This window comes from Xenopus tropicalis, chromosome 2 (genome assembly GCF_000004195.4).
Source record: "Xenopus tropicalis strain Nigerian chromosome 2, UCB_Xtro_10.0, whole genome shotgun sequence".
In the NCBI taxonomy this organism is placed as follows: Eukaryota; Metazoa; Chordata; class Amphibia; order Anura; family Pipidae; genus Xenopus; species Xenopus tropicalis.
Genome location: NC_030678.2, coordinates 63,773,936 through 63,801,646, shown reverse-complemented (window position 1 = coordinate 63,801,646; position 27,711 = coordinate 63,773,936). Strand labels below are relative to the sequence as shown.

Genomic DNA, 27,711 nt, shown 5'->3' with positions numbered 1-27,711 from the left:
CCTATACAGCCTCTTCCCTTCGCCTTAAAATTTGTGAAATGGCAAGGAAATTTGTGAAACGGCGACAAACACATTTGTCACACGATTTTTTTGTCACCCATTTTTTAAGTGGCCGCGCCCAATTTGATGTGACTGCGACTTTCTTTTGATGCCTGACACATTTTTCCATGGCGAATTTTCACAGAAGTTTCACAAAAAAACTATTTGTCAATGGCGAAATGCGGAAATTCGCTGCAAATCCATGGCTGGTGAAAAAATTTGCTCATCACTAATGTCTAATATTATTACAGCAGAATCATCTGTAATCACAATGACTGTGTTGCAGCCCAGATGTTCAGCTAAAGTTCAAGCATATGAAAATCCAGGGATGATTAAATAAAGGACGAAGCTGAAGCAAGGCTATGGGCAAAGGTGAGGATTCTTAGTCCATTAAAATGCATTTAATGAAATAACATTGTCTGGTTATGAAAATGTAATGTATGCTTAAACTAACAGAAATAAAAAAAACTTTCTATATATAATCAATAAAAAATTCTGTATAATTTCTGAAATAACAACTTACTATCCCCCTTTCAGTAACCTGTTTTTACACATACAGCTTTGTGTTGGAATCAGTTATTGTGCAAGACAGTTAGTATTAATACTTATTAATTAATACTAATAAAACAAATTAATACATTAGTACACTGTCTATGCAAATGGAGCAAATTTTATTGTATTTGATTTAACCGTCAATGAAAATCTGACTCCAATTCCTGCATACAGAGATACAGATTGCTGAGTTGAGCATAGTGAAGAGTAATTTGTTTACTCCAGAAATGGTACAGAATTTGTTACTGATCACTTTAGAAAGTTTCTTATTTCCATGAGGTAAATTTTAATTTTTGTTGTAGTTTCCCTTTTAGACAAAATTATTGGGGTCATTTACCGAGACCCCAGCATCTTAAAGCTCATTTAAACATCCATTTTGCCTGCATCATACCCTGTTTAAAAAACCTGGACAAGGTGCAGTGCAGCTCAGCTCTTCTGCAACACCCTAACTTGCATGTCGAAATGCCATCTGCCCATCTTGAATTCTACCATCTGCCCCTCATGAATACATGGCTACTGAATGCAGGCATAGGGGGCTTCATATGCAGGGCAGGGCACAAAATGCAGAAAACATAGTGGACTGTGTATATTTTTGCACTTCCCTCCACTAAGTAAATATCTCCTGATGTTTATGAAGTGAAATATCTTTCATTTATGAAGGCCTTTTTCACCTTAGAAATTGACTGGTAATTTTATCATAATATTTGGTTTAAATATATTTTCAATTTAAATAACAAACCCCATTATCTGTTAAAATTGTACCTCTTTTAATTTAAGAACATGTGCCCAGGTGCAATACCCTATGGAAACTAATAAAATATTTGCCTTTAAAGGTGACCAGTAAATGCTACTTGCTGAGTGGTTGCTATAGGTGATTAAACCTGCAGCAAACTTTGCACCTATTATTACATTACCCCTTTTGTGTGTGGTTGGCAAGTCTCACATAAACCTTTTCAATATGATCAATATCCAGCCTGGACAGGATGAATCCCTAATATGTTTCAATAGGAACAATTAGTGATGAGCAAAAATTTTTTGCAGGCATGGACTTGTGGCAATTTTTTTTTTATGCGCACAACTTTGTTTTGTTGCGTGGCAAAATTTTGTGCCCGTTTTGCAAAAAAAAACCTGCCAATGGTGAAACATGCAAATTCACTGCAAATCCATGTCTGGCGAAAAATTTTCAAAAAATTTGTCTTGCATGCCAAAGAAATACAGCGCATCAAAACATATTTTGAAGTGCGTCATTTTTTAGCGTTTCATGAATTTTTTTACAGTTTCGCAAATTTTTTAAAGTTTGTGATTTTTTCGGCCAACCTAAATGGAAAATATTTGTTTATCACTAGTAACAGTAGCTTCTGCTGCTATGTAGAGCATTTGACACATAAACATCCACAAATATGTAACTCAACCTACTCTACTGGCCGTATATTCAGTTTTTATTTCACTCCAGCATTTACTGATCAGGAGACTTTCAGTCCTGTGCTAAGTAGAAATAAAAAGCTATGATTCTTCAATAAATATTCCCAAAACAACATTTAAAGTACTGCATAAATATCTCCCAATCCCAGCCTCTGGAGTTAAACCATGTCTGGCTGTAATGATAGGGTATATTTTTGGACAACATCTAAAATCAGTAAGGCCTGTGGTTTGTTTTCCATCAGTGTGCTGTGGTTTTTCTTAAAACATGTTACAAGGAACTGTGAACAAGCATGGAAATTGTTCCTGGAATCACAGCAACATCTGCAGATTGAATGATTGTGCCAAAACTGCTCAATCCAAGGAAACTGTACATTACCTAATAATGTAGCCACAAAGTAGCCATGTAAGCAACTGTTTGAATCATTTGACAAGCACATGCTGTTTCTTTAGAAGTATATGCAAGCACCACAAAAAACACATTTTTTCTTTGTTTTTTGCACTACATAAATTTCCCTTTTGTATTTTAGCATTCCAAGGTGCCGTTATTTCTCTTTTCAAGGGCAAAATTATGATGAAAAAAATTATGTTGAACCCCCTTTACATTCATCCTCTGTTCCCTACCCTCTGTGTAATATATACTCAATAGTCAGTTCCTAAAAAAAATTGTAGGAATATTCATATAATTACATATATATATTAGAATTTCAGGTGTAAAATACCCAGGCTTGCCATGTATATAATTATGCACTTATAGCTACAGTTCATACAAACATCATCAGTGTGCATAAGCAACAAATCCATCATAAGTGGGTTGAGCACAGGATTAAATCTTAAAGATCATTAAAGTAAAGAATAATCAGAACTGTAACTGGTTTTTCGGATCCATTGCATTGAACCCACACATATTATCAAACATGCTTTCACTACTCATATAAGTAAAGCTGGCCATACACTTAACACTTGTTCTTTATTTAACAATCAGTTTCAGTACGATGTGACAAAAAAGTTGAATTATGGTAAGGACTGTGTGCATCAAAAATCATACATCTGGCGATCTTTTCAATCAGAAAACTGATTGGGCAGGTTGAAAAATTTTCATCTTTAAATGATCAAATTAGTCCTTTGATGGGGTGGACAGATTTTGATCTCTTTACTATTTGGAAATTACAGCAGTACATTTATATAGAGGCCCAATAGAAAAAGGAACCACAAATATATTTTTTTAACTTTTTATTTTTTTTAAAATGTTTTACAAACCAAAAACGGAAAAAGATAAAACTGTACAATACAGCATGCATTGTTACTGATCAGAGAATCACTTGCTTTGCCAAAAATTTGTGAAACATAGACAGGCATTGTTTGCTGCTACCAAAAGAATTTTTTTTCCGATGCACAAGGTTTTTTCTCACTCCAAATGCACTGAAGGGAATGAGCATGTTTTTTCAGTTTGGGCTTCAGCTTGACAATATCACATGAAATGGTTGTTTTTGTTGATGGACAAATTATACTTTTATACAATTGTTTTACGATAAGCTTGGTCATTTGATACCAAATAATCTTTTAAAGATCTTTATGTGTATGGCTACTTTAAATCAGCTTTGTGTGGCATGAGTAATCTATCATAGAAAGTAACAAAATATAAACTTACAAACAAAATTAGCTGTTAGTACAAAGTTTATCCAGAAAGTTGGATTGTCCCTGTGTGTCTTTTTCACATCACCTACTATACTGCTATGTTACTATACACTTTTAGATCTGTAAAAAATTACATTGACAAAGTGCATCCTATAAACATAAATGAGCTATATACTGTATACACACCTGTCTACCTGAGAGTTTTGACAAAATACCTACATGTCTTCTACCATCTGCCTCTCATGCTTCGTGTCATTTTCCTGTTTAAGATTCCTGATCTGTGAAGGAGTTTAATATTGTTCTCTAGAATGCCTTGGTAGCCTCCTGACTTTATGGTGCCATTCACAGAGTATATATATAGGTGTGTTGTTTTGTTTGAAAGTTCTTTTTCAGTTAACAAAGAGATGTTGTACTTTAATCCGAAGGTCAGCTTGAATGCATCTGTTAGTTGACTGAGCTCCTTTCAGCACAAATAAAATCTTTCTCAAACAACTTTTACCAATTTTTCTCTTACATTCACACCTAGAGAGAGGGGCTACAGAATGTAGGACTTCTGGAAAACATAGTATATGGTGGGCACAAAAACATTGAAGGACATTATTCTCTAATCACTTCTGCAATTTGCATTTTTCTGTGGTATTGGGGATAGGCTAATTATTATTAAAATCCTTTACCATCACTACTACTACACGCCCATTAGAATGCACAAAGTGTTTTTAGATAAACCCTTTTTCCTGTCTCTACTGCATAACACTGTTTTCACCTTGATAGACAGGCTGCACATTAGTACACTATAGAAGAAAAGGTCTGCCAGTCTGTTGCTGCAATTAGTTCATCCAGCACAGTTGCATGATATCAATGTTAATGCTATATAAGCTTTTCTGAAATTATTACCATTTTATAATGTTGAGTGGCAGTGGAGTACGTGGGCTGGAGTTACAGCTAGTTATATTTAAAATGTCAGCATTTTGCACAGCCCCTTTACTTTTTATTTTTAATGATTGATGCTCTTCAATTGGGAACAGTCACTTTGATAATAAATCAAATAAACTGTATTGAATTGGTTTATATTTTTACAGTTTTTCAGCTAATTAATCAGTGACTGTTGGTAACTGATTCTTCCCATTTGACAAATAATAATTCTGGGATTGATAAGCAAATTGATATTTTACATTTTCAAACAGCATGGCTGAGCTGTTTGATGCAGAAAATATATTAGGTTAAAGAAGACTGATAAATGTGTTATATTTTAGGGCTCATTTGCATCAGCAAGCACAGTGGGCAACTTGCACTTTTCCCTACAGTCAGTTGCACATAAAACCACTTTCAATAAAGGTAAAAGTACTTGTACCAAAATGCACTCCGTATAGTTTCACTTGTCGCTGCTTAGTCCTTTCTGCCTTCTATTCCAAATCAGATTATGCTGCACCTATTGATGTAGAGCAAACCTGGAGCTACCGCTATTTCTGGACCAAGCAATGTTCCAGGATTCCCTCAGCGCCCTGCATCAATTGGCACTGTTCACCAAAAGATTAGTGTGCATTGCCAGTTTCATAGATTTTGGCAGTCACTGTGTTGTTTTAAGAGAATCGCCATTGGCATCCACGATGATGCTGGAATTCTTTGGGAAAATGGTGCATTGTGGGGAAAAGATGGCGATTGCACTTTGCTCACTGCACTTGCTCCAAAACAGTAAGAAATACATTTCAAAACTTATTTTTGAAACAGGAAGCTTAATAGTGACTACAGTTTATGTGCATATTTATGGCAATTTTACTTTTTTAACATTAGCCTTATCTTTTTTGTCAGTTTGCTGAACTGATTACGTTTTCCAACATTTTTTATATTCCTTTTTGATATCTATGCAGAAATATAAGAAAAGCTTTGTAAAAATAAAAAATCTGCACAAACTAAAAGACAAATTTGTGCAAACAAGAAGTCAAATTCTTGGAGTGAAATTGGTCAATAAAGGCCTATAAAGAAAATTTGATTGAATTGGGGAAACAGTTCAGTCCCTTTCGTACCTGCAGGTCTTGAATGAAGCAAAGGGTCAGATTCAATTTGATTAGAATGCTTATCTCCTAATTTAATTCCAGATCTTCCCATAAAGCTAGAAGAAAATAAATGAGAATGAATTATCTTACTGTTTATCACAAGGAAACTCTGTTAATTATTTGAGAAAAACTGGAACTGAATTAGGAGAAAAGTTTTTTTTCTTCTTATGACTATGAAGATTTTCATTCATCCAGGTCATGGTATAGCTAGTATAAATAAATCTAAAGCAACTGGACTTGTTTAGTAATCATTGAAGACGTTTCACTACTCATCCGAGAAGCTTCTTCAGTTCAACTGACTGGTATGGGAAGTCCTCAGCATATATACTCTTCCACTAATCCAATCACAATGGCACTTTGTAACTCTTCAGAAAGGTGACATCTGAAACTCATAGAGGTGTGAATACTGTGGGGTTACTTTGAAAGGATTACCAAAGTATCATGCAACTCTTCAAAACAAGTGTTACTTGTTAGAGTTGCATGAATGCCTTTTCAGAACACATTAACTCAGTGGACAATAACATCAAGTTCACGAGGGAGGATGTCCATGAGAACAAACTTGATTTTTGGACTGTTTGATATCCATCCAAGAGGGGGGTAACTTGAAAACAGAAGTATACAGGAAACCCACTCATACGGATCAATATCTGTTGCTCGATTCCCACCATCCTCTGGAACATAAACTGGGTGTCATTAGAACTCTACACCACAGAGCAGAAAGTATGACAACCGATACAGAGTCCAAGGACAAGGAACGCAAACATATCAGAGGGGCACTGAAATCTTGTGGCTACCCAGACTGGGCCTTTGTTAAAACAACAGCAACTAAGCCCAACAGGAACACCAAAAGGAATAACCGTCCTGAGGCAGAGAGAAGGCGCAATATAGTCATCCCATATGTAGCAGGAGTGTCAGAGAAACTCAGGAGGATTTTCAACAAACACCACATCCCTGTGTTTTTCAAACCTTGCAACACACTGAGACAAAAACTTGTACACCCAAAGGATCCAACACCAAAGGAAAAACAAAGCTATGTTGTATACACAGTCCAGTGTAGCGAGGAATACACAGACCAGACAAAGCAACTGCTCTCTGAATGGCTCAGCATAGGAGGGCGAACACTTCAGGCCAGGACTTCTACACCTAAAAGACAAGGGACACTCCTTTGAAAATAGCAACGTTCAAATTTTGGACAAAGAAGACCGCTGGTTTGAAAGAGGTGTAAAAGAGGCCATTCATGTTAAAGTGGAGAAACCATCCCTAAACAGAGGCGGGGGACTTCGACACCATCTGTCTGCTACATACAATGCTGTTCTAACATCTGTTCTAACATCTGTACCCCTGTATCTGTATCTCTAACAAGTAACACCTGTTTTGGAGAGTTGCATGAGACTTTGGTAATCCTTTCAAAGTAATTCCACAGCATTCACACCTCTGTGAGTTTCAGATGTCATCTTTCTGAAGAGTTACAAAGTGCCATTGTGATTGGATTAGTGAAAGAGTACATATGCTGAGGACTTCCCATACCAGTCAGTTGAACTGAAGAAGCTGCTCAGATGAGTAGTGAAACGTCTTCAATGATTACTTAACAAGTCCAGTTGCTTTAGATTTATTTATACTAGCTTTTTTTCTTCTTAAATTCAATCTCGCCCATAAGTTTTCATGTGAACCATAAAATGTTTTCTCGTGCAACTGAACATGGCTCATATGGGGAAACCTGGAACTGAATTAGGAGATAAGCTTTATTACATTTTAAAAAATACACATTTTAATTCTTAATTTCATTTGAGTTTTTATTAAGTCTGTTAATTTATTACATTACCCTATTTATGACATCTTTGTCTGTTCTAATTTTTGACAAAGGCCTCAATCTCTACACAGGGGATCTAACAGGAAACCAATGCATTCTTTATATTGTATGCCTAATCATTCACTGATATCTGTAAATTGCTGTTAACAAGTGGGTCTGCCAAATCTTGTTTTTTGCTGTAAAAAGAAAATAGATATGATCACAAGAATGATTACAGTAATTAAAAGTTGCTTGCAAAAAGAGGAAAAAATGTTTTTTGTATTCACAGTCATCACAGTCAGTGTTTCTTCTACTTTATTGTAGGCAGGCCCGGATTTGTGGAGAGGCCACAAAGGCCCGGGCCTAGGGCGGCAGAAGTTTAGGGGCGGCATGCCGCCCCGCCGCAAGAACATTTTTTAATTTTGCTCCCATACGGAGCAGTCGGGACCTCTCCCCACTGCTCCGTATGGGAGTTAAAAAGAGCGTTCGCGCATGCGCTGGCGCTTTGCGCAATGGGGAGCTGGCGCTTTGCGCATGCGCACTGGGGGCGCGTTTGCGCATGCGCACTGGGGTGCGCGTTCGCGCATGCGCATGGGGGACTCCCACAGGGGCGGCCTCGGGGCGCACCGAAGAGAAATCCGGCCCTGATTGTAGGCCTTGTAGAAAAAATATTTAAATGTTTAGAATATATTTTAAAAACTGTGTGAACAGGACAAATACTGAATAATAAGTATACATGCAATATATTTGTGTACACTCTATGACCATACATAAAAGATACAAAGAATGTGGTTGTCATTCCCAGCAAGTCTGCAAGTTAGCAGCATTGCCATGGTAAATCTACATCTTGCAGTGAGATGACTGAAATTAATGAAATCACTATGATATGGTAGGTGTCTGAATAAATTAGAAGTACTTTGATAACAAACCGGAACAGATAAATCAGTCTTTTTCTTATGTATCTTATTCCTGTAGACCTTGATCAATTTCCCTATGCTCATCTTTCTGATTTAATACCCTGCAAAACTGGAAGAAGGAGGATTATGTTTTATGATGTGTTTGATGGGTGTGTGATTATGTCTGCCTGAATGACAAAACCACTACTCATACATGTGTCTGTGAGCGTGAATCTTATCTTTACAAGAAGCCAAGCAATATGTTTCAAATAATAACATGTTAACACTTGTTGCATAATCACAATTATCTGCCTGCAAGAGATTCCACTTTATTACTGTGAGGAGAAGTCACAAGAATAGAATATGGATCTGTAATTTTGTAACATCTCCATTTATATCTGGGCTAAACTCCAAAAATGAATCCATTCAGTTTTAATAAGAATTTTAACTGACAGCATATACGCTTTTTGGATTTAGTGCACTGGCAATGGAAAGGTTAATCTCCAGCTAAGGTGTGTCTTGCTTGGCTTTAGTCAGCACTAAGGTGTGTCTGGAAGACGCCTTCCTAAACCTGTACTATCTCCACACTTGTGAACAGCATTAGAACAGGAGTAGGAACGTACATTGCAAAGAGGAGCATCACATCCATATTGTCTTTAAGTGTTATTATTTCTTCAGTAAATTTACTAGAAAAATATAACTCCTTATTCATAAGCACGAAGATAACGCTTCCACAATGCTGGCTTCACCGTCACCATTGAAAACTGCTCTCGCATCAGAAGTCTTTCTGTGGCCAAATGAGTCCTCGCTGGCTGTTCCTTCAGACAAATGTCTGCGTGGTGGTGTGTCTGGGGATCAGCGCGTCAAGGAACAAGTCATGATGACTGTTAAAAGGCATAAGTCGAGGAGTTCAACTTCAAGTCCAGGTTACAAAAGTAAGTTAATAAGTAACAAATGTGGACATATATAATCTCTGTAAAGTGCTGTAAAATATGTTGGCAATAAATAACAGCTAAACATGTTAGGTAATAATAACAAAGACTTATTGAAGGTAAAAGGGACAGAAAAGGGAATTATAGGTGCAATAAGAAAACAATTAGACTGTACATTTTAAAACCTAATAATATTATCTTTAGACTTTTAATTGTTTTCCCAGTATCAATAGTTTTGATCGTATCCATTTTTAAAAACTGGTACCATATCAGTTTTCTGTCACCTTATTAAAAATAAGATGATAACATTTTCTTTCCACATCCATATACAAAATATACATATTTTTATTAATGTAGGAGCTATATTGTACACCTGGTAATGTCCTTCTTTTTAATGTTTTTTTCAGCCAAGGCTAGTTTACTGCTTCATATATGTATATTGCACACATATACACTCTTATTATTATTACCCTAAGCTCACAAGGTCCTGTTTCATGTTAAAAAATCAAGACAACAATTCATCAAGCGCAGCAGTCCAAGCCTTTTTAGCAGCCTTTAGTATCCTGCACAATAGCAAATGATTTATAAATACAAAGAATTAAATTTGAATAGTTAAGCAAATCCCTTTTTATGAACATTAACTTTCTTTGCAACAATAATCTTGCATTCAAATGGGTTCAATTATGTACCACTGTCACAAAATCTCTCCCCTTAGTGCGTGGCAGGGAATTTGGGCCCAGTTGGCTCCTTGTACTTTTTGCTGAATACAACTGCTTCTTCTTAACTTGAGCATGTGAATGATGCACAAGCTAGGGGTACACATGGGGAACACCTGAGTGCCTACACCACCTGCATCTCTGCTAGCATTCATCACAGAAACTCAGGTATTGTGCACATCTGTGGTAGCTCACTTTGAGGCAAGGTGCAAAATGCAAAAAAAAAAAAAAAACCCAAAAACACAGTGATCTGCACCTGTTTTTTGCACTTTGCTCCCTGCCTTACAGTTTGTAAATCATCTATTTTTGTATAATGTTACCATTATTATTATTAGCCATTGAAATGCCATATAAAAAGGCCTATTTATGCACTAGACCTATGCACTGGTAATATTAAATTAACCCTACTGTACAATGGCCCTATGATTTCTCCTTAAAGGGCTTTGCTTTTTGGCCTGCCCCCCTCCTGGTGACATGTAACTAAATCATTGTTTATGCACACATTGGGTTTAACTGCTGATTTTTACACAGGGTTGGCAAAAAAGGGAAAATTACATTTTGTGTGTGTTTTTTAATGCACATATGCCAAGCCTCCCACATTGTACCCTAGAAAGTTTCTTCATTATAGAAAAGGTTCACTATCCCGGGATTTTTAACTGGTCTTCATTCTTTTGTGCTTTTTAATTGTTTGCTTTTTTTTATTATGATTGTGTTTCTTTCAGTTCAAATATGCTATTTGTTTGCTGGAGTCAATGAACACATCAAAAGTCAGATAGTTCTAGAAATTCCAAAAACAAAATCTTAATTAAAAAAACACAAAGGATAAAAAAGCTTCCATAGTTAAACTAAATATGGTTTTGTGTTTCCTATTTTGGTTATTTGGTTTGGAAATATCCATCGGACTGTTCCAACATGGTGTACTGCAGAAGTTCAAACCCCTCCTACAGACAGTATTACAGCCACTTGGTGGCAGTGAAGCTTATAATGAATGCAAATTTACATCATCAAATGGATGCCATATTTCGCAGTTTCTTAGTAGAGTGTACACCAAAGTGTTTAAAGCATGCAGCAAATGCAACTTTATTACAATAAAAATAAGTTTGATGAGATTTCTAACTACTGATCAGCCTCCCAGTGCAACATGCTACAGCATTGCCAGACTCTGCCCACATTGAAAGTCCAATTCCAACAATTTGTGTAGTTTATATGTGGGATGTTTGTACCATCATTGTAGTGCAACATTGCAAAGATGGTACAAACATCATTGTTTGCATGCCTTTTTCTTAACTCTTCTCTGTTGCATTAATAAAGAGTGCTATATTCGTACAAAGGTATTGTAACATCAATCAGGAACCTAAGAGGCAATGACTGTAGAGATACAGAATGCAGACTGATTGGTTAATTGACATTGATTAGTCATACTATAATCACTATTCTCCTTACCTTTTTTTTCCTGAGTTTTTTGCTTTTTACTAACTGGTAAAAATTAAACTGCAGTACTTTTGACTTCATTTTTCTTCATTTCAGGTTCAATGTATGAAACAGTGGCAGATTATAACAACATGAACTACAACAATAATGCTAATCAATATTCCAAATATCAGAGTGCTAACTCAATAGGATATCAGGTAATCCTAAATGAGGTGCCACAACATGAGGCACAAATTTAACTAAATAGTTTAGCTAAAGCCAAAAATCACTACTCGCTACTAATACTTCTCGATCTCTCAGCTGCTTTTGACACTGTGGATCACCATCTGCTCCTCCAGTCTCTCCACTCTCTTGGCCTTCGTGACACTGCCTTATCCTGGTTTTAATTTTATCTCTCAGATGGATCCTTCAGTGTCTCTAACAATGGAGCATCATCTTCTCCCTTGCCTCTTTCTGTCCGGGTTCCTCAAGGCTCTGTCCTGGGCCCCTTACTATTGTCTCTATATACATCCTCATTGGCAAATTAATCAATTCTTTTGGCTTTCAGTACCACCTCTATGCTGATGATGCTCAGATCTATCTTTCCTCTCCTAATCTCAACCCAGAGCTTCTAACTTGTGTCTCTTCCTGCCTGTCCACTATCTCCACTTGGATGTCCCAATGTTACCTTAAATTAAACCTCTCTAAGACTGAATTGGTTCTCTTTCCCCCATCCAACGGCCACATTGTTCCTGAGGTATCTATAAAGGTTAACAATTCTACTATCACCCCATCTCCCCAGGCCCGGTGCCTTGGGGTAATCCTCGATTCTGCCCTGTCCTTCACTCCTCATATCCAGTCACTTATCAAATAATGTCACTTTTACCTAAGAAATATTTCCAAAATACAATCATTTATCACCCAAGATGCTGCCAAAATTCTTATTCACTCTCTTATAATATCTTGCATGGACTACTGTAAACTCCCTATTAATTGGCCTTCCCTTCCAAAGACTGTCCCCTCTCCAGTCCATAATGAATACTACTGCCAGGCTCATTCACCTCTCCAACCGCTCCTCCTCTGCCGTGCCACTCTGCCAATCTCTGCACTGGCTTCCTCTACCATCCAGGATAAAATTCAAGCTAATGACTCTCACATTCAAAGCAGTTCATAACTCTGCCCCACCCTACATCTCTGAACTCATCTCTAGGTACCATCCAACCCGGTTGTTACGCTCCTCTACTGACCTGCTCCTCAACTCCTCTCTCATTCCCTCCTCACACACTCGCATTCAAGACTTTGCAAGGGCTGCCCCCCTTCCCTGGAATTCGCTCCCACAATCTGTTGTGCTTTCTCCCAATCTCTCTGCTTTCAAGAGATCTCTAAAAATGCATTTATTTAGAGAAGCTCACCCTAATCTAGTTTAACATAACCTCAGTGTGCTGCTAAAAGCAATAACCTGTGCCACACCTCTCACAACTCTGGTCATGCCCATTCCCACACCGTGTGTCTCAACCCTTTCTCCTTGTATATTGTAAGCTCTTTTGGGCAGGGCTCTCTTCACCTCTTGTATCAGTTATTGATTGCTTTATATGTTACTGTATGTCCAATGTATGAAACTCACTTATTGTACAGCGTTGCGGAATATGTTGGCGCTTTATAAATAAATGTTACTAATTATAATAATAATAAAATAGTAGTCTAATTGGGCCCATGAATCCCTTCTAGATGGTCACTAACTCTGATCCCTAATGGTAGACACATAATACGCTTCATAATGAGCTCCTCTTTTACCTTTTGTGCTGCTTTGTGTAACACATAAGAAAAGCAGACAAACAAAATATCCTCTAATTGGGCTATGATTCTAAGCTATGTGCCAGAGAGTTTGAAAAGGTGTCTACTAATTTTTTATTTTTACAAAAATTAAATAAGATGGAGATCATTATATGAGGGATTACCTAGGTAGGAAGGGGTAGCCATGTGAATATATATCTCCATCCCCCAACCAGAAATACTCTGATGAATTAAGGAGGTGGCATTCATTTCAGATTTTTGTGCTTCAGGTTATAGAATTCCTCTTCCCTCATCACTGGGGGGGGTGTAAGTTACATCACTAGTGGGGCTTCACTAGCTCAAGGGAACCTTTACTGTAAGGAAGTGTCTAGCTCTTTGCGGGGCTAATAGATGGGTCATATTATGAAGGGATGACTACACTCCTAAAGGAATTATTTAATAAAACATGTAAACAGAATTTAAAATCACAACGTAAGATAAAAATTTGCATCCGCAATGCAGTAATGTTCATTGTGCAGTTAACTATTTTCATGCAAAGTAACTGCTTTTTCATGAAGGCATTTTCTTACATTCACTGCACACTGTCGCAAACATCAAATAGTGCAATCATTTTTTGGCTCAGTTGAGTCACAAGGTGGCTGCAAAGTATATATTAATTGTACACAACGGAAAACATAGTCTCCCAGAGGAAATATTGTTGGCATTGTGCACAAACACTCTTTACTACATAGGATGTAAATCTTCTTTTAGTTTTTCATGGAAATATTAAAATTTTGTTTTTTCATTCATATGTCTGGAAATTCAATCTGGTTTTCCCTTTTGCATTTTCAGTACAATGGAACTCTGAAAAGAGACCAGCAACGGTTTAGTTCTTATAGTCAAGCAGACAATTGGGGTCAGCACCGCCACATGTCTTATGCGTCACCTCTTAGTCCAGGCAGTGATTTTGACTACAAGCAAACCCTTAAAAGTAGCCGAAGCGAGCCAGACCTGACAGGACCTGATGTAAGGGCTACACTAAGACGCCAGAATCAGTATAATCAAATGCAGAACCAACACCACCAGCAACAACGTCCTGGAAGAGCTCACAATTCCAGCTTTTACAGTTACCACAGCACTCAGCAGAAGAAGCGAGGGCCCATGACACCAGCACGAACTCCATCTTCACTTTCAACTGTGCAACAGCAGCAGCAGCAGCAACAGCAGCAGCACTGTTATTACACAAATGCACAAAGAAATGAGTCAAACTTCCAAAACTTCAATATTCCAAAACAAGACAATTACGGGACCATAAATGTACCATCCAGGTAAGAAACTTTTTGTAGGGGTAGCTGGTGAGAATATGTCAACAATATATTTTTATAAACAAAATATAAGTTATACAATCATCTACACATATGTACCGTTCTAAGGACTACGGTAATTCTAATTCTACCCCTTAGACAGAGTTAGTCATTGTATTATTACTGTTAAGTGTTTGTGTTTCTGCCAGTGGATCTTTGCATTTCAACTGCTAGGACAGTGTGGGTCACTTTGGGCTTTGGAAACTGACACTGTTAAACATGGAACTTTTATGTAGCTGACATTTAGAGTTCAATCTTTTGACCAGACAGGCAAGGATACAAAGTAAGCAAAGGGTGCTTGTCTAATTCCAATTTCATTTAGGGCTATGGGTCACTGTCCATTTTGATCAGCAACAGTGGGGTTTCCCAGGACAATTCTCTTTTTTGCTAAGAGGAAGTAAGTTGTTGTGGGGAGTTCAATTACTAATACATTTAGTGCTGAAAATCATAATGTGCCAGAGCCCTTTGCTTTATAAAGTTCACAGGACATCCTAATGGTTTCAGGGCTGAGCATTGTATAACACATGGACATTGTATAACACATGGACTATGTTTGATGCATACAGACGGCTGTATAATCAAACATAGAAATTGTTTGATGTATACAGCCTTCTATTTTACAGTGCCACTGAATCTGTTGATATAAATGTCTGTTAAGAATTATAATAATAATAATAACAGTAATAATACCTGTTGCTTATATTAATTTATTGTGCATTTCTTTTCAGCATATATTTGCACAGATCACTTATCTGTCCTTAATGTTTTTAACAACACTTTTGTTGTTCTTTCACAAGCTATATTTCAACATACAGACAATACATTTAACATATTTCATTTGTTCCCTCAGGATGGATACAAGAGATGAATTTGATGCAGGGGGTATGACCTTAGATCGAGCAGTGGAACTACTAGGATACCCTGATGACAAATTTCAGATGTCAGGAGCTAATTACATACAACATGCATGTTTTCAGGATGAGAATGCCAAGAATCTGGTAAATCATACACACCTCAAAATGTAATGAATGCTGAAATTTCAGGAAGAAATGACAGAAAACTGTGAAAAAAAGATATTTACGAGAGTAAGGGTTATGTGCTAAGCAATTTGCAACCTGTGTCAGTACCAGTTTAGTTGCACGTCTCTACACTCTCTCCAGCTCATTAATATCTTTATAAGGAGTTGAGCCCAAAACTGCACTGCATACTCAAGGTGAGGCCTTACAAGAGTCCTATAAAGAGACAAAATTATGTTTTTACTCCCTTTTTTTTTGCTTTTTTTGCCACTTAATGGCATTGCCTGGAATTAGAGAACTTGTTATCAACAAAAATCCTCAGATCCTTTTCAAATAAGGAAACCCCCAACACACTGCTATTTAGTGTGTAACTTGCAATTAAATTATTTCTACCATAGTACTTTGCACTTTTCAACATTGATCCTCATTTTCCATTTTGCTGCTCATCTTTTCAATTTTGTCCAATCGCTCTGCAAGTTGGCAGCATCCTGCATTGAACTTATACTTTTGTAAAGTTTAGTTATTGTCAGCAAAAATAGAAACAGTACTTCCTATGCCCACCTCCAGGTCATTAATAAACAAGTTAAAAAGCGAAGGACCAAGGACAGACCCCTGCGGTACTCCACTAACAACACTGGTCCAATTAGAAAATGTTCCATTTACCACTCTTTGTAATATATCCTTCAGCCAGTTCTCTATCCAAGTACAAATATTATTTTCTAGGTCAATATTCTTCAATTTTATCAATAAGATTCTGTGCAGTACTGTATCAAATGCTTTAGCAAAGTCCAAGTAGATGGTATCCACTGCCATCCCAGCGTCGAGGTTTCTGCACTCACCTCCTCATAAAAGGCAATTTAATTTATCTAGTTTATCTGTTTTATGCATAAAACCATGCAGGCACAAACTTATAGTATTGAGATTTTCAATGTATTCAAGTATCCTATCTCTTATTACCCCTTTTAAAAGCATTCCTACCACTGATGTCAGACTAACAGAACTATAGTTTTCAGGCTGAGAACGGGATCCCTTTTTGAATAACGGAACCACATTAATAATTTGCCAGATCTCAATGAATACTGAAAAATTACGTGAAGAGGTTTGGCAATCACAGAGCTATGCTCATTTAATAGTCTGGGAAAATTACCATTCGGTCCTCGACCTTTACATGTTCAAGTCTCTTTTGAATTTCATCCTGAGCGACCCATGCATCAGTAGTTATATTACTAGAATTGGGTCTATTAAAGGAGACATACTCCTCTAAATATAGAAGGATTGTACTTAAAAAAGTTGTGTTTTGAAATGATTTATTGAGAAATTCCACCAAAACCCCACTAGTCCCACACCTCTGTTCCACGTCCTGCGGGCTGAATTCTCTGGATGTGCAGGGGAGCCGGCGGCTCTCAGTACACTGCACTATAGGATAGGAACCAATCAGCAGCTAGGCTGACCTGATAGGGAACGGAAGCCTGTCTTTGCTTGTGTGAGTGTAAGGTTGTGATTGGCTATCCCCCTCCTGCTGTGCTTCTGGCAGGGACTGTTAGGACACGCCCACCCTTCATTTGAGAGAACTGATAGAATTTATAGGGAGCTCCAATAAAGGAGCCCCTATAGTGAAACCAGCACCATATATTGTTCATAATTGCCTACAAAATTAGGGGTTTTCCATTTATCCAATATGTCTCATTTAAAAGGAAAGCCTTGATTAGCTGGTCCCTCAGTTGTTTAGAGAGATAAAAAATAACAGTTCAGAGTATAAGTCACTGGAGCATCTCTGAGTGGGTTTCTGTACAAGTCTTCTAATCAGTCAGATTTAAAGGCTAAACAAGCTGATGAGGAGTGAATGAACCATTCATTCTTCCAGCCAGCACTGTAGTGCAACACTGCTTTTTACGGCTAGTGCCACATGAGACTGTCAGCCTGAGCATAAACACAGGCCAAAAAAAAATGAATGTGCAGACACAGGAAGCACTAAACCGTCACAGAGCACTGAAAGCTAACTTTGTGTCTATTGAGTCTGTGATTGATAATATTTACAAGGAAGCATGCATGTATGGCACAAGCCTAAAGAGCATTTATAAGTGTAAACCTGCTTACTATAATGAAAATTAAAAAGAATGAAAAAAGACATCATACTAAAAGATAAACTATCCCTCAATTACTAAAAGATACTAAAAGATAAACTATCCCTCAATTAACATGGCAAAAGTATTGAGCGTATGTTAAACTGTGACAATATTCACAAACTGACTTGCATGTGTGGCACAAGCATAAAGACCCCTTATAAGTCTAAACCTGCTACTATAATGAAAATTAAAGAGAATAAACATTTTATGCAACTTGCAAAAGTGCTGAGCAATGAATAACAGCTGTTGCTGGTATCAGATCATTGTTAAAAATCTCTGATGTTTAACAGATATTTGCTTGTATACAGTATAAAATGAGCAATCCATGTGGAAACATCAAGGTGCTGTTGCAATGCATTTATCCACAGGCCGAGAATCCACTCTGTGTGGCATTGGCCTTAACAACATTTTGTTTTAAATCCAGCATGAGTCTTTTTGTTCTCATGGCCCCCCGACCACATATTATACTGAATAACAGAAAATATTGCTGGCCTCCCTAAAGTTATACTATCTATGTTGCCTTTGTCTGCCCTGGTTCCTGTGGCAATGTTATAAAAATAATATTTTTGTATTACTTCCTAATTATTTTTAGGTTTACCAGAGCAATGGAATATCTAAGCTAATTAACCTTCTCCAAAGCCCCAATGAAAATGTGCAGCAAGCAACAGCAGGAGCTCTAAGAAATCTAGTTTTCAAAAATTCTGCAAATAAACTTGAAACAAGTCAGAAGGGAGGCACAAGAGAGGCTGTCTCACTCCTAAAGAGGACCTCTCACCCAGATATTCAAAAGCAACTTACAGGTTAGAACATAAGTGTCATAATACTTGGGTAAACGTTCCTTGAAATGTACTATAATTTGATTGTACAGTAATTCTACCCAAGTCAGAAAAAAAAGCTTTGCATTACTAAACTGCGTGAACAAATATAGTACTTTACAAAAGATAGAAACCATTCTTAAAGTGATATGAAAGAGGATTAATTAAATGTTTTCTATAATTAAGCTCCAAATTATGTGGCAGTATTCTACTGTGACAGAAAAGACAATTAAATGGTGAAATTTCATGTTAAACTGAGATTAAATTTAGCATATACATGACCATCATACTAGCAATGCATATAATACTGTTAATCCATAATTAAATATATATTTACCAATTTTTTTTTTTACATTTTTATTTTAAAACAAATCATGTTTACAAAAATGTTGTCATTTGTTTTTCTTTTTCCTCAATAACTTTCTAATATCAATACTGCCTTTTGGAAGATATGATGGATAAGTAAGATAACATAGGAATGATTATGTTTTCTCCAAAAAAAAAAATGCAACACCAGATGCATATTTTAGGGATGAGTTTCTTTACCAAGCATATAATGAAAATCTTGATGATAGATGTCAACACCATGCACTCTTTACAGGCTTGCTGTGGAATTTGTCTTCTTCGGATCAGCTTAAAGATGAACTGGTTAAAGAAGCTCTTCCTGTTCTTAATGAACGTGTGGTGATTCCATATTCTGGATGGTCTGAACGTTCCATGTCTAATCAGAATTGTATGCTAGATCCCGAAGTCTTTTTTAATGCCACTGGCTGTTTAAGGTGAAATTTACATTTTACAATATTTTATATAACATTATATTGTGAACACAAAGTATACATTATATAATGTCTAGATTACATACCTTTCAACATTCCCCTTTAAAGAGCACGTTCACCTTTATAAACTTTAGAATTAATTTAGTCTTCATTATGTAATTTGTTTGGTTTTTGAATTATTAGCATCCTACTTCTGCCAATTTCAACTTTCTGCTTTTTGGTTGTTGTGGTCCAGTGACCCTAGCAACCGAAAAATGCCTTGACAGCAAGGGTTTAATGCTATGGTTCTTTTTAGTTTGCTTATATTTCTTTTTCAGGTCCACTCCTACTGATCTTAATTACTGATTTTTAAACTGCTGCCTGCCTGCCAGATTAAAAAAAAATAAGATACAATTTTTTTTATAGAATATTAATCTCTACATTAATATGACTTTTATTAAAAAGTATTGATTGAACGCCAACATATTCTGCAGCTCTATATAATATAGATTTTTTTGCAATCTAGATTATTACAAGATATTATCCTCAAAGTTATTTTAAGACAAACTACCCCATGGAATTACCTTGGCAAGTGTAGTTGCTAAGTGCTCAAATGCATTCAGTAAGGGTCGAGTGATTGACAATATTCACAAACCTATTTGAATCCATTCATACTTTGCATGGTGTGGAGAGAGCCAAAGTGCCCAGTTCAGCCCAATTAGATAAATCATGTGCAAGTGTGTGCATTGATTCACAGAAACCCTGGAAATATCTTTAAGCCTTGATTGTAGTCTCAGTGTTCCCTAAGCAGGTTGTATTAATATCTGCAGCTGATCTTAACCAAAAAAATCTCATGCTAATGCCATTATTAATGCAACATGTCAGAAGTAATGCCATTTAAACACAAATTTAGGGAAAAACCTATGTACCACAACTTAGCAGGCAGCTGCTATTATTAGGGCCAGATTTCTCCTGAGGGCGCCCAGAGGCCGGCGTCCTACGTCACCCTGCCCCCACTGCCTCCTTCCACAGGATCACGCACATGCACATCCTTTGTTCCTGCACTTGGAGCACAGGGGACAGGCCTCATGTACTGTATATTGAAAATCTCTTGCATGCCTAGTCCCTAATGCTAAAAAAGCTTCAGGTACTGCTGGGCAGCATGCCGCCCCTTAATTTGTGCTGCCCTAGGCCCGGGCCTTTGTGGCCTTGCCACATATCCGGGCCTGGTTATTATACTTTAATTCTGACAAAAAAACACTGGTTAAATTTGTATCCAAATTTTGCATATTGTACCACATTCATAAATTGTCTTAGGCTTAAGAGGCTTGGAGGCAAAGCCAGTTAGTGATATATATGCCCTTACTGTGTCTAAATTTTTCAGGAACCTAAGCTCTGCCGATGTTGGTCGCAAAGCTATGCGCAACTGCCCAGGTCTTGTGGACTCTTTGATGTTTTACATTCAAAAATGTTTGGCTAATAAATGCCCTGATGACAAGGTAATATTTTTTGTCAAATATATGTTTACACTTAAGCCACACATCAACATTTTTTAGTACCACAATGATTTCCAGCCTTATTATTATATTCATATTATGTTTACGTTCTGTATACTTGTTTCTAATATAACACTTTTTTTGTTCTAGTCAGTAGAGAATTGTGCTTGTATCCTACACAATCTGTCTTACCACTTGGACTCTGAAGTACCAAATAAATACTCTCAGCTGGATGAGCAAATGTATCGTCTCCAGCAAAATGATAAGACCACTACTGGCTGCTTCAGCAACAAGAGTGAAAAGCTGCAGGTGTGTATCTTTTTAGCATATCTAAAAATATAAATACACAGACCTATACTCACCTAACTTAAAGTGGTGGTTTATTCTTAGTAATATGATTCTTAAAGTCATTTCTGGGCACAAAACAACCATTTTACTTATGGTATCCATTATCTAAAATCAATGGTTGCTGAGAAAACTGACCCTTAAGTTGGCAAGTCAACTGCTTTAAAATTTCCTGAGGCTGGCTCTTTCAGAAGGGATTGGCAACACTACTCCAAAGTTCTCCCTCTCCTCTTTAGTGATAATTTTACCTCATATGCAACAAGGGCACTGCCACCTTCAAACGCTTAGTTAGCATGTTCCTGCAACATCATAGAGATCTTTATTTCCAGCCTATAATTGGTTTGGCTAACTATCCACTTCATAGTGTGGACTGGTTGGGGTGGGGTGGGTGAGAATAGAGTTTTTAAACACGCCTAATGATTTTGCCATGGGGAAGGGAAAGCAGCCAAACAAGCAATATACCGCTTAATACATAATTTGTTCTTTTCTATATAAAAAAAAATGCCCCCGCCCATCTGTATATAATGTAATTTAAGGTACTTGTACAGAGTAAAAAGAGCATTTTATATGCACATCTCGTCTGTTTCTTAAGATCTGGGATCCAAAACTAAACTGCATAAGTGAGGTCTTACGAAGGATCTATAAATAGGCAAACTTAGGCTTTCATCCCTCAAGTTAATGCTTTTTTATGTAGGACTCCACTTTGCTTAAGTACCTACTGACTGACACTGCCTATAGTTACACAGTTTGTTATCCACAAAAAAACCCGAATCCTTCTCAATTAATAAGGCCCCTAAAACACTACCAATTAGTGCATAACTAAGATTTCTGTTATATCTACCCAAGTGCATAACTTTGCATTTAACACTGAACTACCTTTGCCAATAAGCTACCTTGTTCTCCAGTTTAGTCAAATCTTCTACAACATTCTGCATGGAACTTGCAGTTTTGCATAATTTATGTTGTAGAGTCATCCGTAAAAACTGAGACAATACTTTCAATACTAGCCTCAAGGACATTAATGAGCAATTGAAAAAGCAAAAGATCAAGGAGAAAACTCTGCAGTTATCCATTAACAACACTGGTCCATTTATAAAATATATAATTTACCATTACTCTAATCTATCTTTCAGTCAGTTCTCTATCCAATGGAAAATTTCAGTTAAGAGGAAAGTCTGGCTAATTTGGGGTTGTTTATGCTTGAGAATTATATGACTTTGTATATGACTTTGTATAAATATACAAGGGGATCATGCAATAAACTTTCGGATGTTTTATTCACCAGTAGGTCCTTATTCACCAGTACCTCCGCCTATCAAAAGTACTGCAGGCAAATTTATTTTTTGGAAAAAGTGTAGCACAAGTCCAGATTCTGAAGTAATTGATTAGAATCACAGGGTTAGTGATTCTACCTTTTCCTTTTTGTTGAAATTTGGCAAAGCAAGTTTTTTCAATACCTAAATCAATTTTTTTATGTAGCGGCCACCAGTGAATCATAATGCACACAGTAAGATATGAAATTAAGATAATAGCGCCTAACTTACACAGTGCTTTACATTGATTCACTAATTCTCTTATATATGTTACACTTATCCCACATGCTGTCAGTAAAGTGGATTTTGGAGCCCACACAGTTTACCGCAAAGAATATTACTTATAAAATTCCCTTATAATGTATCAGAAATCCCCAAATGTACCCCAAATTGCACCATTGCACTACAGATCAAATCTAGCTACTGACTGGTTTCTGGTACTAAGTCTGTTCTAGTAAATGAGCTCCAGTGTACTCTAGCATACAATTATAAGAGCACTGAGATTTAAGGCAATGGTAACATTGTCAGTCTTGTAAAGTTATCATTCCAGAATCACAGTTCTTAATGGACTATGTATGAAGGACTGAGGTTTTTTTGCAATGCACTCTTTCTTCTATAGATCTAATGTCTTATTACTTTCTGTTCCTGCAGAATAATAACTTTCAGCTGCCTCTACCAGAAGAAGATGCTAACCCTAAGGGTGCCGCACTTCTGTCTCACTCCAGTGCTATTCGTACATACCTTTCTCTACTGGAACAGAGTAAGAAGGACTCAACACTTGAAGCTTGTGCTGGAGCACTCCAAAATCTTACAGCCAGCAAAGGGCAGGTAAGAGAATTCAGAAAATCATGTGTAGTAGTTGGTTATTTAATATTATAATAACAATATACTAATATGCTGCAAATGAATTGTAAGAAACTGCTTGAACTGTCAGTCCTCATTTCGCCTGCAGATGTCCAATGGGATGAGTCAAATCATTGGGTTAAAAGACAAGGGTATTCCCCAAATTACTCGCCTTTTGCAGTCAGGAAATGCTGATGTTGTGAAGGCAGGAAGCTCTTTACTCAGCAACATGTCCCGTCATCCATCTCTTCACAAAACCATGGGTAAAATACATAGCAACACTTTAACATTTAACATTTTTACTTTCTTATCATTCTGCTGTTTAATATGTTTCACTTATTTATATTTCTCCTAGCTACCCAGGCTCTTCCTGATGTTTCACGAATCCTCTCTCAGTCTTCTGGAAAAACAATGAACTCTGAAGATATTCTGTCCTCTGCTTGTTACACAATGAGAAACCTTGCCATGGCAGAACCACAGATAGCCAAACAAAATATTTCAGGCAACCTCCTGGGAAACTTAGTCAACATGTGTAAAAGTGGGTAAGTTCTATTTAATCAAACTGTTGTGTACAGAGACACAAGCTATTATACATAAATATTAAAGATGCAGAGATGTTGAAACATTACATAGATGAGAATATAGAAACCTTACATAGGCCTGGGCTAAAGGTGGCAAGTATTTAGGGGCAACAGACCTACTCCTGTACAAGGGATGATGGGAGAATGTGTGGAGGTCTTTTAAGGGTGAGGGATGGCAAACATCACCAATAAAGGAAATCTTCTATAGCCACAGTAAGATTTTTCCTCATATTGTGCCATGGTGGGAGAAAAGGCTACAGAGGCATGTAGATGTGCAATAAATGACCTCCTTAAGACAATGACCCCCTGCATCATTGGAAGGAAATTTAGAGCTACATATTTTGGATTTACTACTCTACACTGGCCCCAAGTGTGATATTTATGGCACTGAAGCAAAAATGCAAAAAACAAAGATTCTCAATGCATTATTAACATTATATTAAGATTTCTCCCAGAAGCAGTCGTACTGAAATATTCCACTAATTAAAAGACATGGATAGTGAAAACTCACAGGGACATATCATACTATGGAAAAAGCCATTAAATGGAATTATACATAGCTTCAACCTATGGCAGTATGGATACAACATTAAAATGTGTTTAGTGACCTTGAGTTAGTAGCTAACATATGTTTATTGCAAATTTAGCATGCATGCTAACCAGTTGCATGCTAACCAGTGATATTCTAAAATGCTTATTTGCTGCAAAACAATTTAAAAAGGGTGGATTCCATGTCAAACAAAAGTCCACACTATTAATTGCACATTGTATTTGTTGCACACAAATTGTATTCATGACAGAAGAGCTGTTAAAGCTGTTTTTTCATTCCCATTCAGAGCCTCTCCTAAGGTTGGAGAAGCAGCTCGTGTCTTCTTGACAGACATGTGGGCTCAGAGGGAACTGCAGGGATTTCTTAAACAGGTACGTTATTAACACAGGTCAGTTAATAAAAATGTGATTTGTGGAATGTCCGTAAATGTTCCAGTGAAATGTATATTACATCTCATTAGAAAACTATTAATTAAAATTAAATATTATTTAATATCTATACTGGTGAATTGGTCCTTCTCATTTATGTGCCCTTCTCCCTATAGTGCAGTTATTTTCTGTATTCCCAGGTATTGTAGGTAACTGCTTGTTAATTAAAGATCAGTGTCCTTAGCCTGGCAGAAGCACGCTTCCATGTTCCTCAGAATGTGTCACTTTACTTTTGTTAGGCAGAGCAGCAGCAATTATAGAAATTCCATACTTCTTCTTAAACAGAACACCAACTAACACACTCAGGCAATTCATGTTATCTTGTTGTTATTTTATTATATTTTTCTTCCTCACAGCAAGGTCTTGACAAGAGTATAATGGGATCCCTAGCAAGCACTGCCCTCAGGAATACTATACCACGGGTCTTTTAATTTATACTGACAAAAACTTTTAGGTGAGTTTTTTTTTTTTTTTTTGATTAACATTGTTGCCCATTTAAGTAGCAGTCCCAGCAGCTTGGCTTGCTTATTACATTGGTTAATTGCTTTATTTCAGTTTAATATGCTGCCCTAAGCGATTGTAGAGCTCTATTATAACAAATAATAATAATAATGAAATATCTCAGTCTTAAAACTGGGCTCTATAGGTTGCTCAGCAAATCAACCCTTTCTTATTATCCTAGAGCACCTAAATGTAAGATCTAACCCTACATTGGTATGTCTCTTGGTAATGAGTTTCCCTGCCCAAATTTGGGCATTGCTTTTATAAATCTATTAGGGCACACATTTCTGCAGGATAAAAAATGCCATTGTCAAAGGTTCTATTTTACATGAATGTAAATTGTCTGAAAGTATTGATACACTTGTGTACACTTGACAAAGGGCCTTGAGCTGGAAACATGTAATACAGGTATGGGACCTGTTATACAGAATTCTAGGGACCTGGGGTTTTCTGGATAAGGGATCTTTCCGTAACTTGGATTTCCATAACTTAAGTCTGCTAAAAAATTATTTAAACATTAAATAAACCCAATAGGATTGTATTGCCTCAAATAAGGATTAATTATATCTTAGTTGGGATAAAGTACAATGTACTGTTTTATTATTACAGAGAATCGTTTTTAAAAATTAAAATTATATGCTTATAATGTCTATGGGAGATGGTTTTTCTGTAATTCTGAGCTTTCTGGATAATGGGTTTCCAGATTATAGATCGCATACATGTATGTGTGTGCTAATAAACACATTTGCAGCAGCTAGTTCTGCCTTGTCTGGGTTTCTACTGGCATAATTTGGATACTTATTCATACCTGTGGTGGGGGTATACACTGTGATTGAGAGCCTGCTACTGTAGCATGGTGTCATAGTTTTAAAGTAACATTTCTTTGCTATAAAATATCGGTACAATAATCACAGAGCTCTAAGCAAAATGTTTATTGAGATTTGTTACAAAAGTATTCATTCTCCAATGTAGGCAATTCCATTGTTGCGTGCACAATATCCGTGGCTAAAATAGACATAGGGCCATTTATTAAAAGAAACTAAACCTATCATTTTAGCAAGGGCCAATGTCCAAGTCCCTTTCCCCAGACTCACCAACAAAAGTTCCCAGAACAGACCTGCTTCCATTTACCCGACCAAGTAATAAGAACTTGCATTGTGAGATTGTCAGGTAGAGTGCTTCCTGTCATTTTGTATGGGTATTCCTGTTCTGTTTGTTGTGATAATAGTGAGTGCTTAGGAGCCAGTGATATTCAATATTTGTATTGTCCTGAGAAGTAAAGCACCACATATTTATAAAGCACATTTTGAAAGGGTTTCTTGCAAGACCTCTTATTTAGAGAAAACTAAAGGAATCTATACGCACAAAAAATAAATTAATCTACACTTACTGACAATGATTCTCTGAGCACTTTGCTGATTACATTAATTTTCTATGTTTAGTGTTTTGCGAGATATTAGCATATAATACTTAATAATTTCGGTCTCTTCACTCAACATATCTCACTGAAAATCAGAAAGTCAGAACTTTAGGGTTAACGTAACAAGATCTCGCCACAGTCCTTTGAAATGAATTGTCACTATCATCCTTTGGTAAATGTGTCCTTTAAAATCACATAAAAGTAATAAGGAAGCAATAGATTTTTGTTTTTGTACCCTTTAGTGCTCTTGCACTTCTGCCTGGGTTATAGTGAATTACTTCTTTTGAGTTCTGACCACAACCACCCTATGCCCTGTTATGTGCACACCATGCCCCATTATGTCTTGACTACCCCTTTGCTCAGCCCAATCTATGGGTTTAAATTAGGGAGACTTCTAAAATATTTGTGTATAGCCATAGGGCAGCCATTCAAATGAAAATTGGACTATGGGGCACATATCTGCATAGTACATAGTAGATAACAGACAAACTGTGTAAAATGCAGTGATTTTAGTTCTTTTACATATAAACAGCTACATAATAAAAAACATGATTTGTTTACAAAAATAATTTGTCTTTGTCTTGATAAACAGAAACAAGCCTTAAAGCTTAAAAAAACATCATATTCTTTTGGCTTGGTTGTAGTTATAATTTGTTATCATTAAAAGAACAAGATAAACAATATCATTTCTCTTTCCTACAGAATTCAAGCCTGTATGAGAAACTCATCCATACTCAACAAGAATTTGATTCTTAGCAGAGGAGGATAAAATTGAGATACAGGTATAGGATCTATTATCCAGAACGCCTGGGACCAAGGATTTCTTTGGATAAGGGATCTTTCCATAATTTGGATCTCCATACCTTATATCTGAAATTCATGTAAACATTAAATAAACCCAGTAGGATTGGTTTGCCACCAATAAGGATTCATGCAGCTT

General features: G+C 36.7%; 1 protein-coding gene across 1 annotated transcript; it reads left to right on the top strand.

The window, feature by feature from the left end:
• The first annotated feature begins 321 nt into the window (after positions 1-321).
• On the top strand, positions 322-27,711 carry pkp1 (plakophilin 1). Its single transcript, XM_012954362.3, has 15 exons — positions 322-411; positions 9,103-9,322; positions 11,563-11,663; positions 14,071-14,546; positions 15,433-15,580; positions 18,317-18,524; positions 19,141-19,318; positions 20,679-20,793; positions 20,941-21,099; positions 23,100-23,276; positions 23,401-23,554; positions 23,647-23,833; positions 24,709-24,793; positions 25,207-25,304; positions 27,474-27,711. The coding sequence occupies exons 2-14, from the start codon at positions 9,124-9,126 to the stop codon at positions 25,279-25,281; spliced, it is 2,262 nt and encodes a 753-aa protein (XP_012809816.1). The 5' UTR covers positions 322-411; positions 9,103-9,123; the 3' UTR covers positions 25,282-25,304; positions 27,474-27,711.

Bases quoted from the DNA above. Each gene is read 5' to 3' on its own strand.
- pkp1 (XM_012954362.3), top strand. From the start codon at position 9,124: ATGCTGGCTTCACCGTCACCATTGAAAACTGCTCTCGCATCAGAAGTC. The intron at 20,794-20,940 runs GTAATATTTTTT...TTTTTGTTCTAG, and splicing joins ATAAATGCCCTGATGACAAG to TCAGTAGAGAATTGTGCTTG. The intron at 23,555-23,646 runs GTAAAATACATA...TATTTCTCCTAG, and splicing joins ATCTCTTCACAAAACCATGG to CTACCCAGGCTCTTCCTGAT.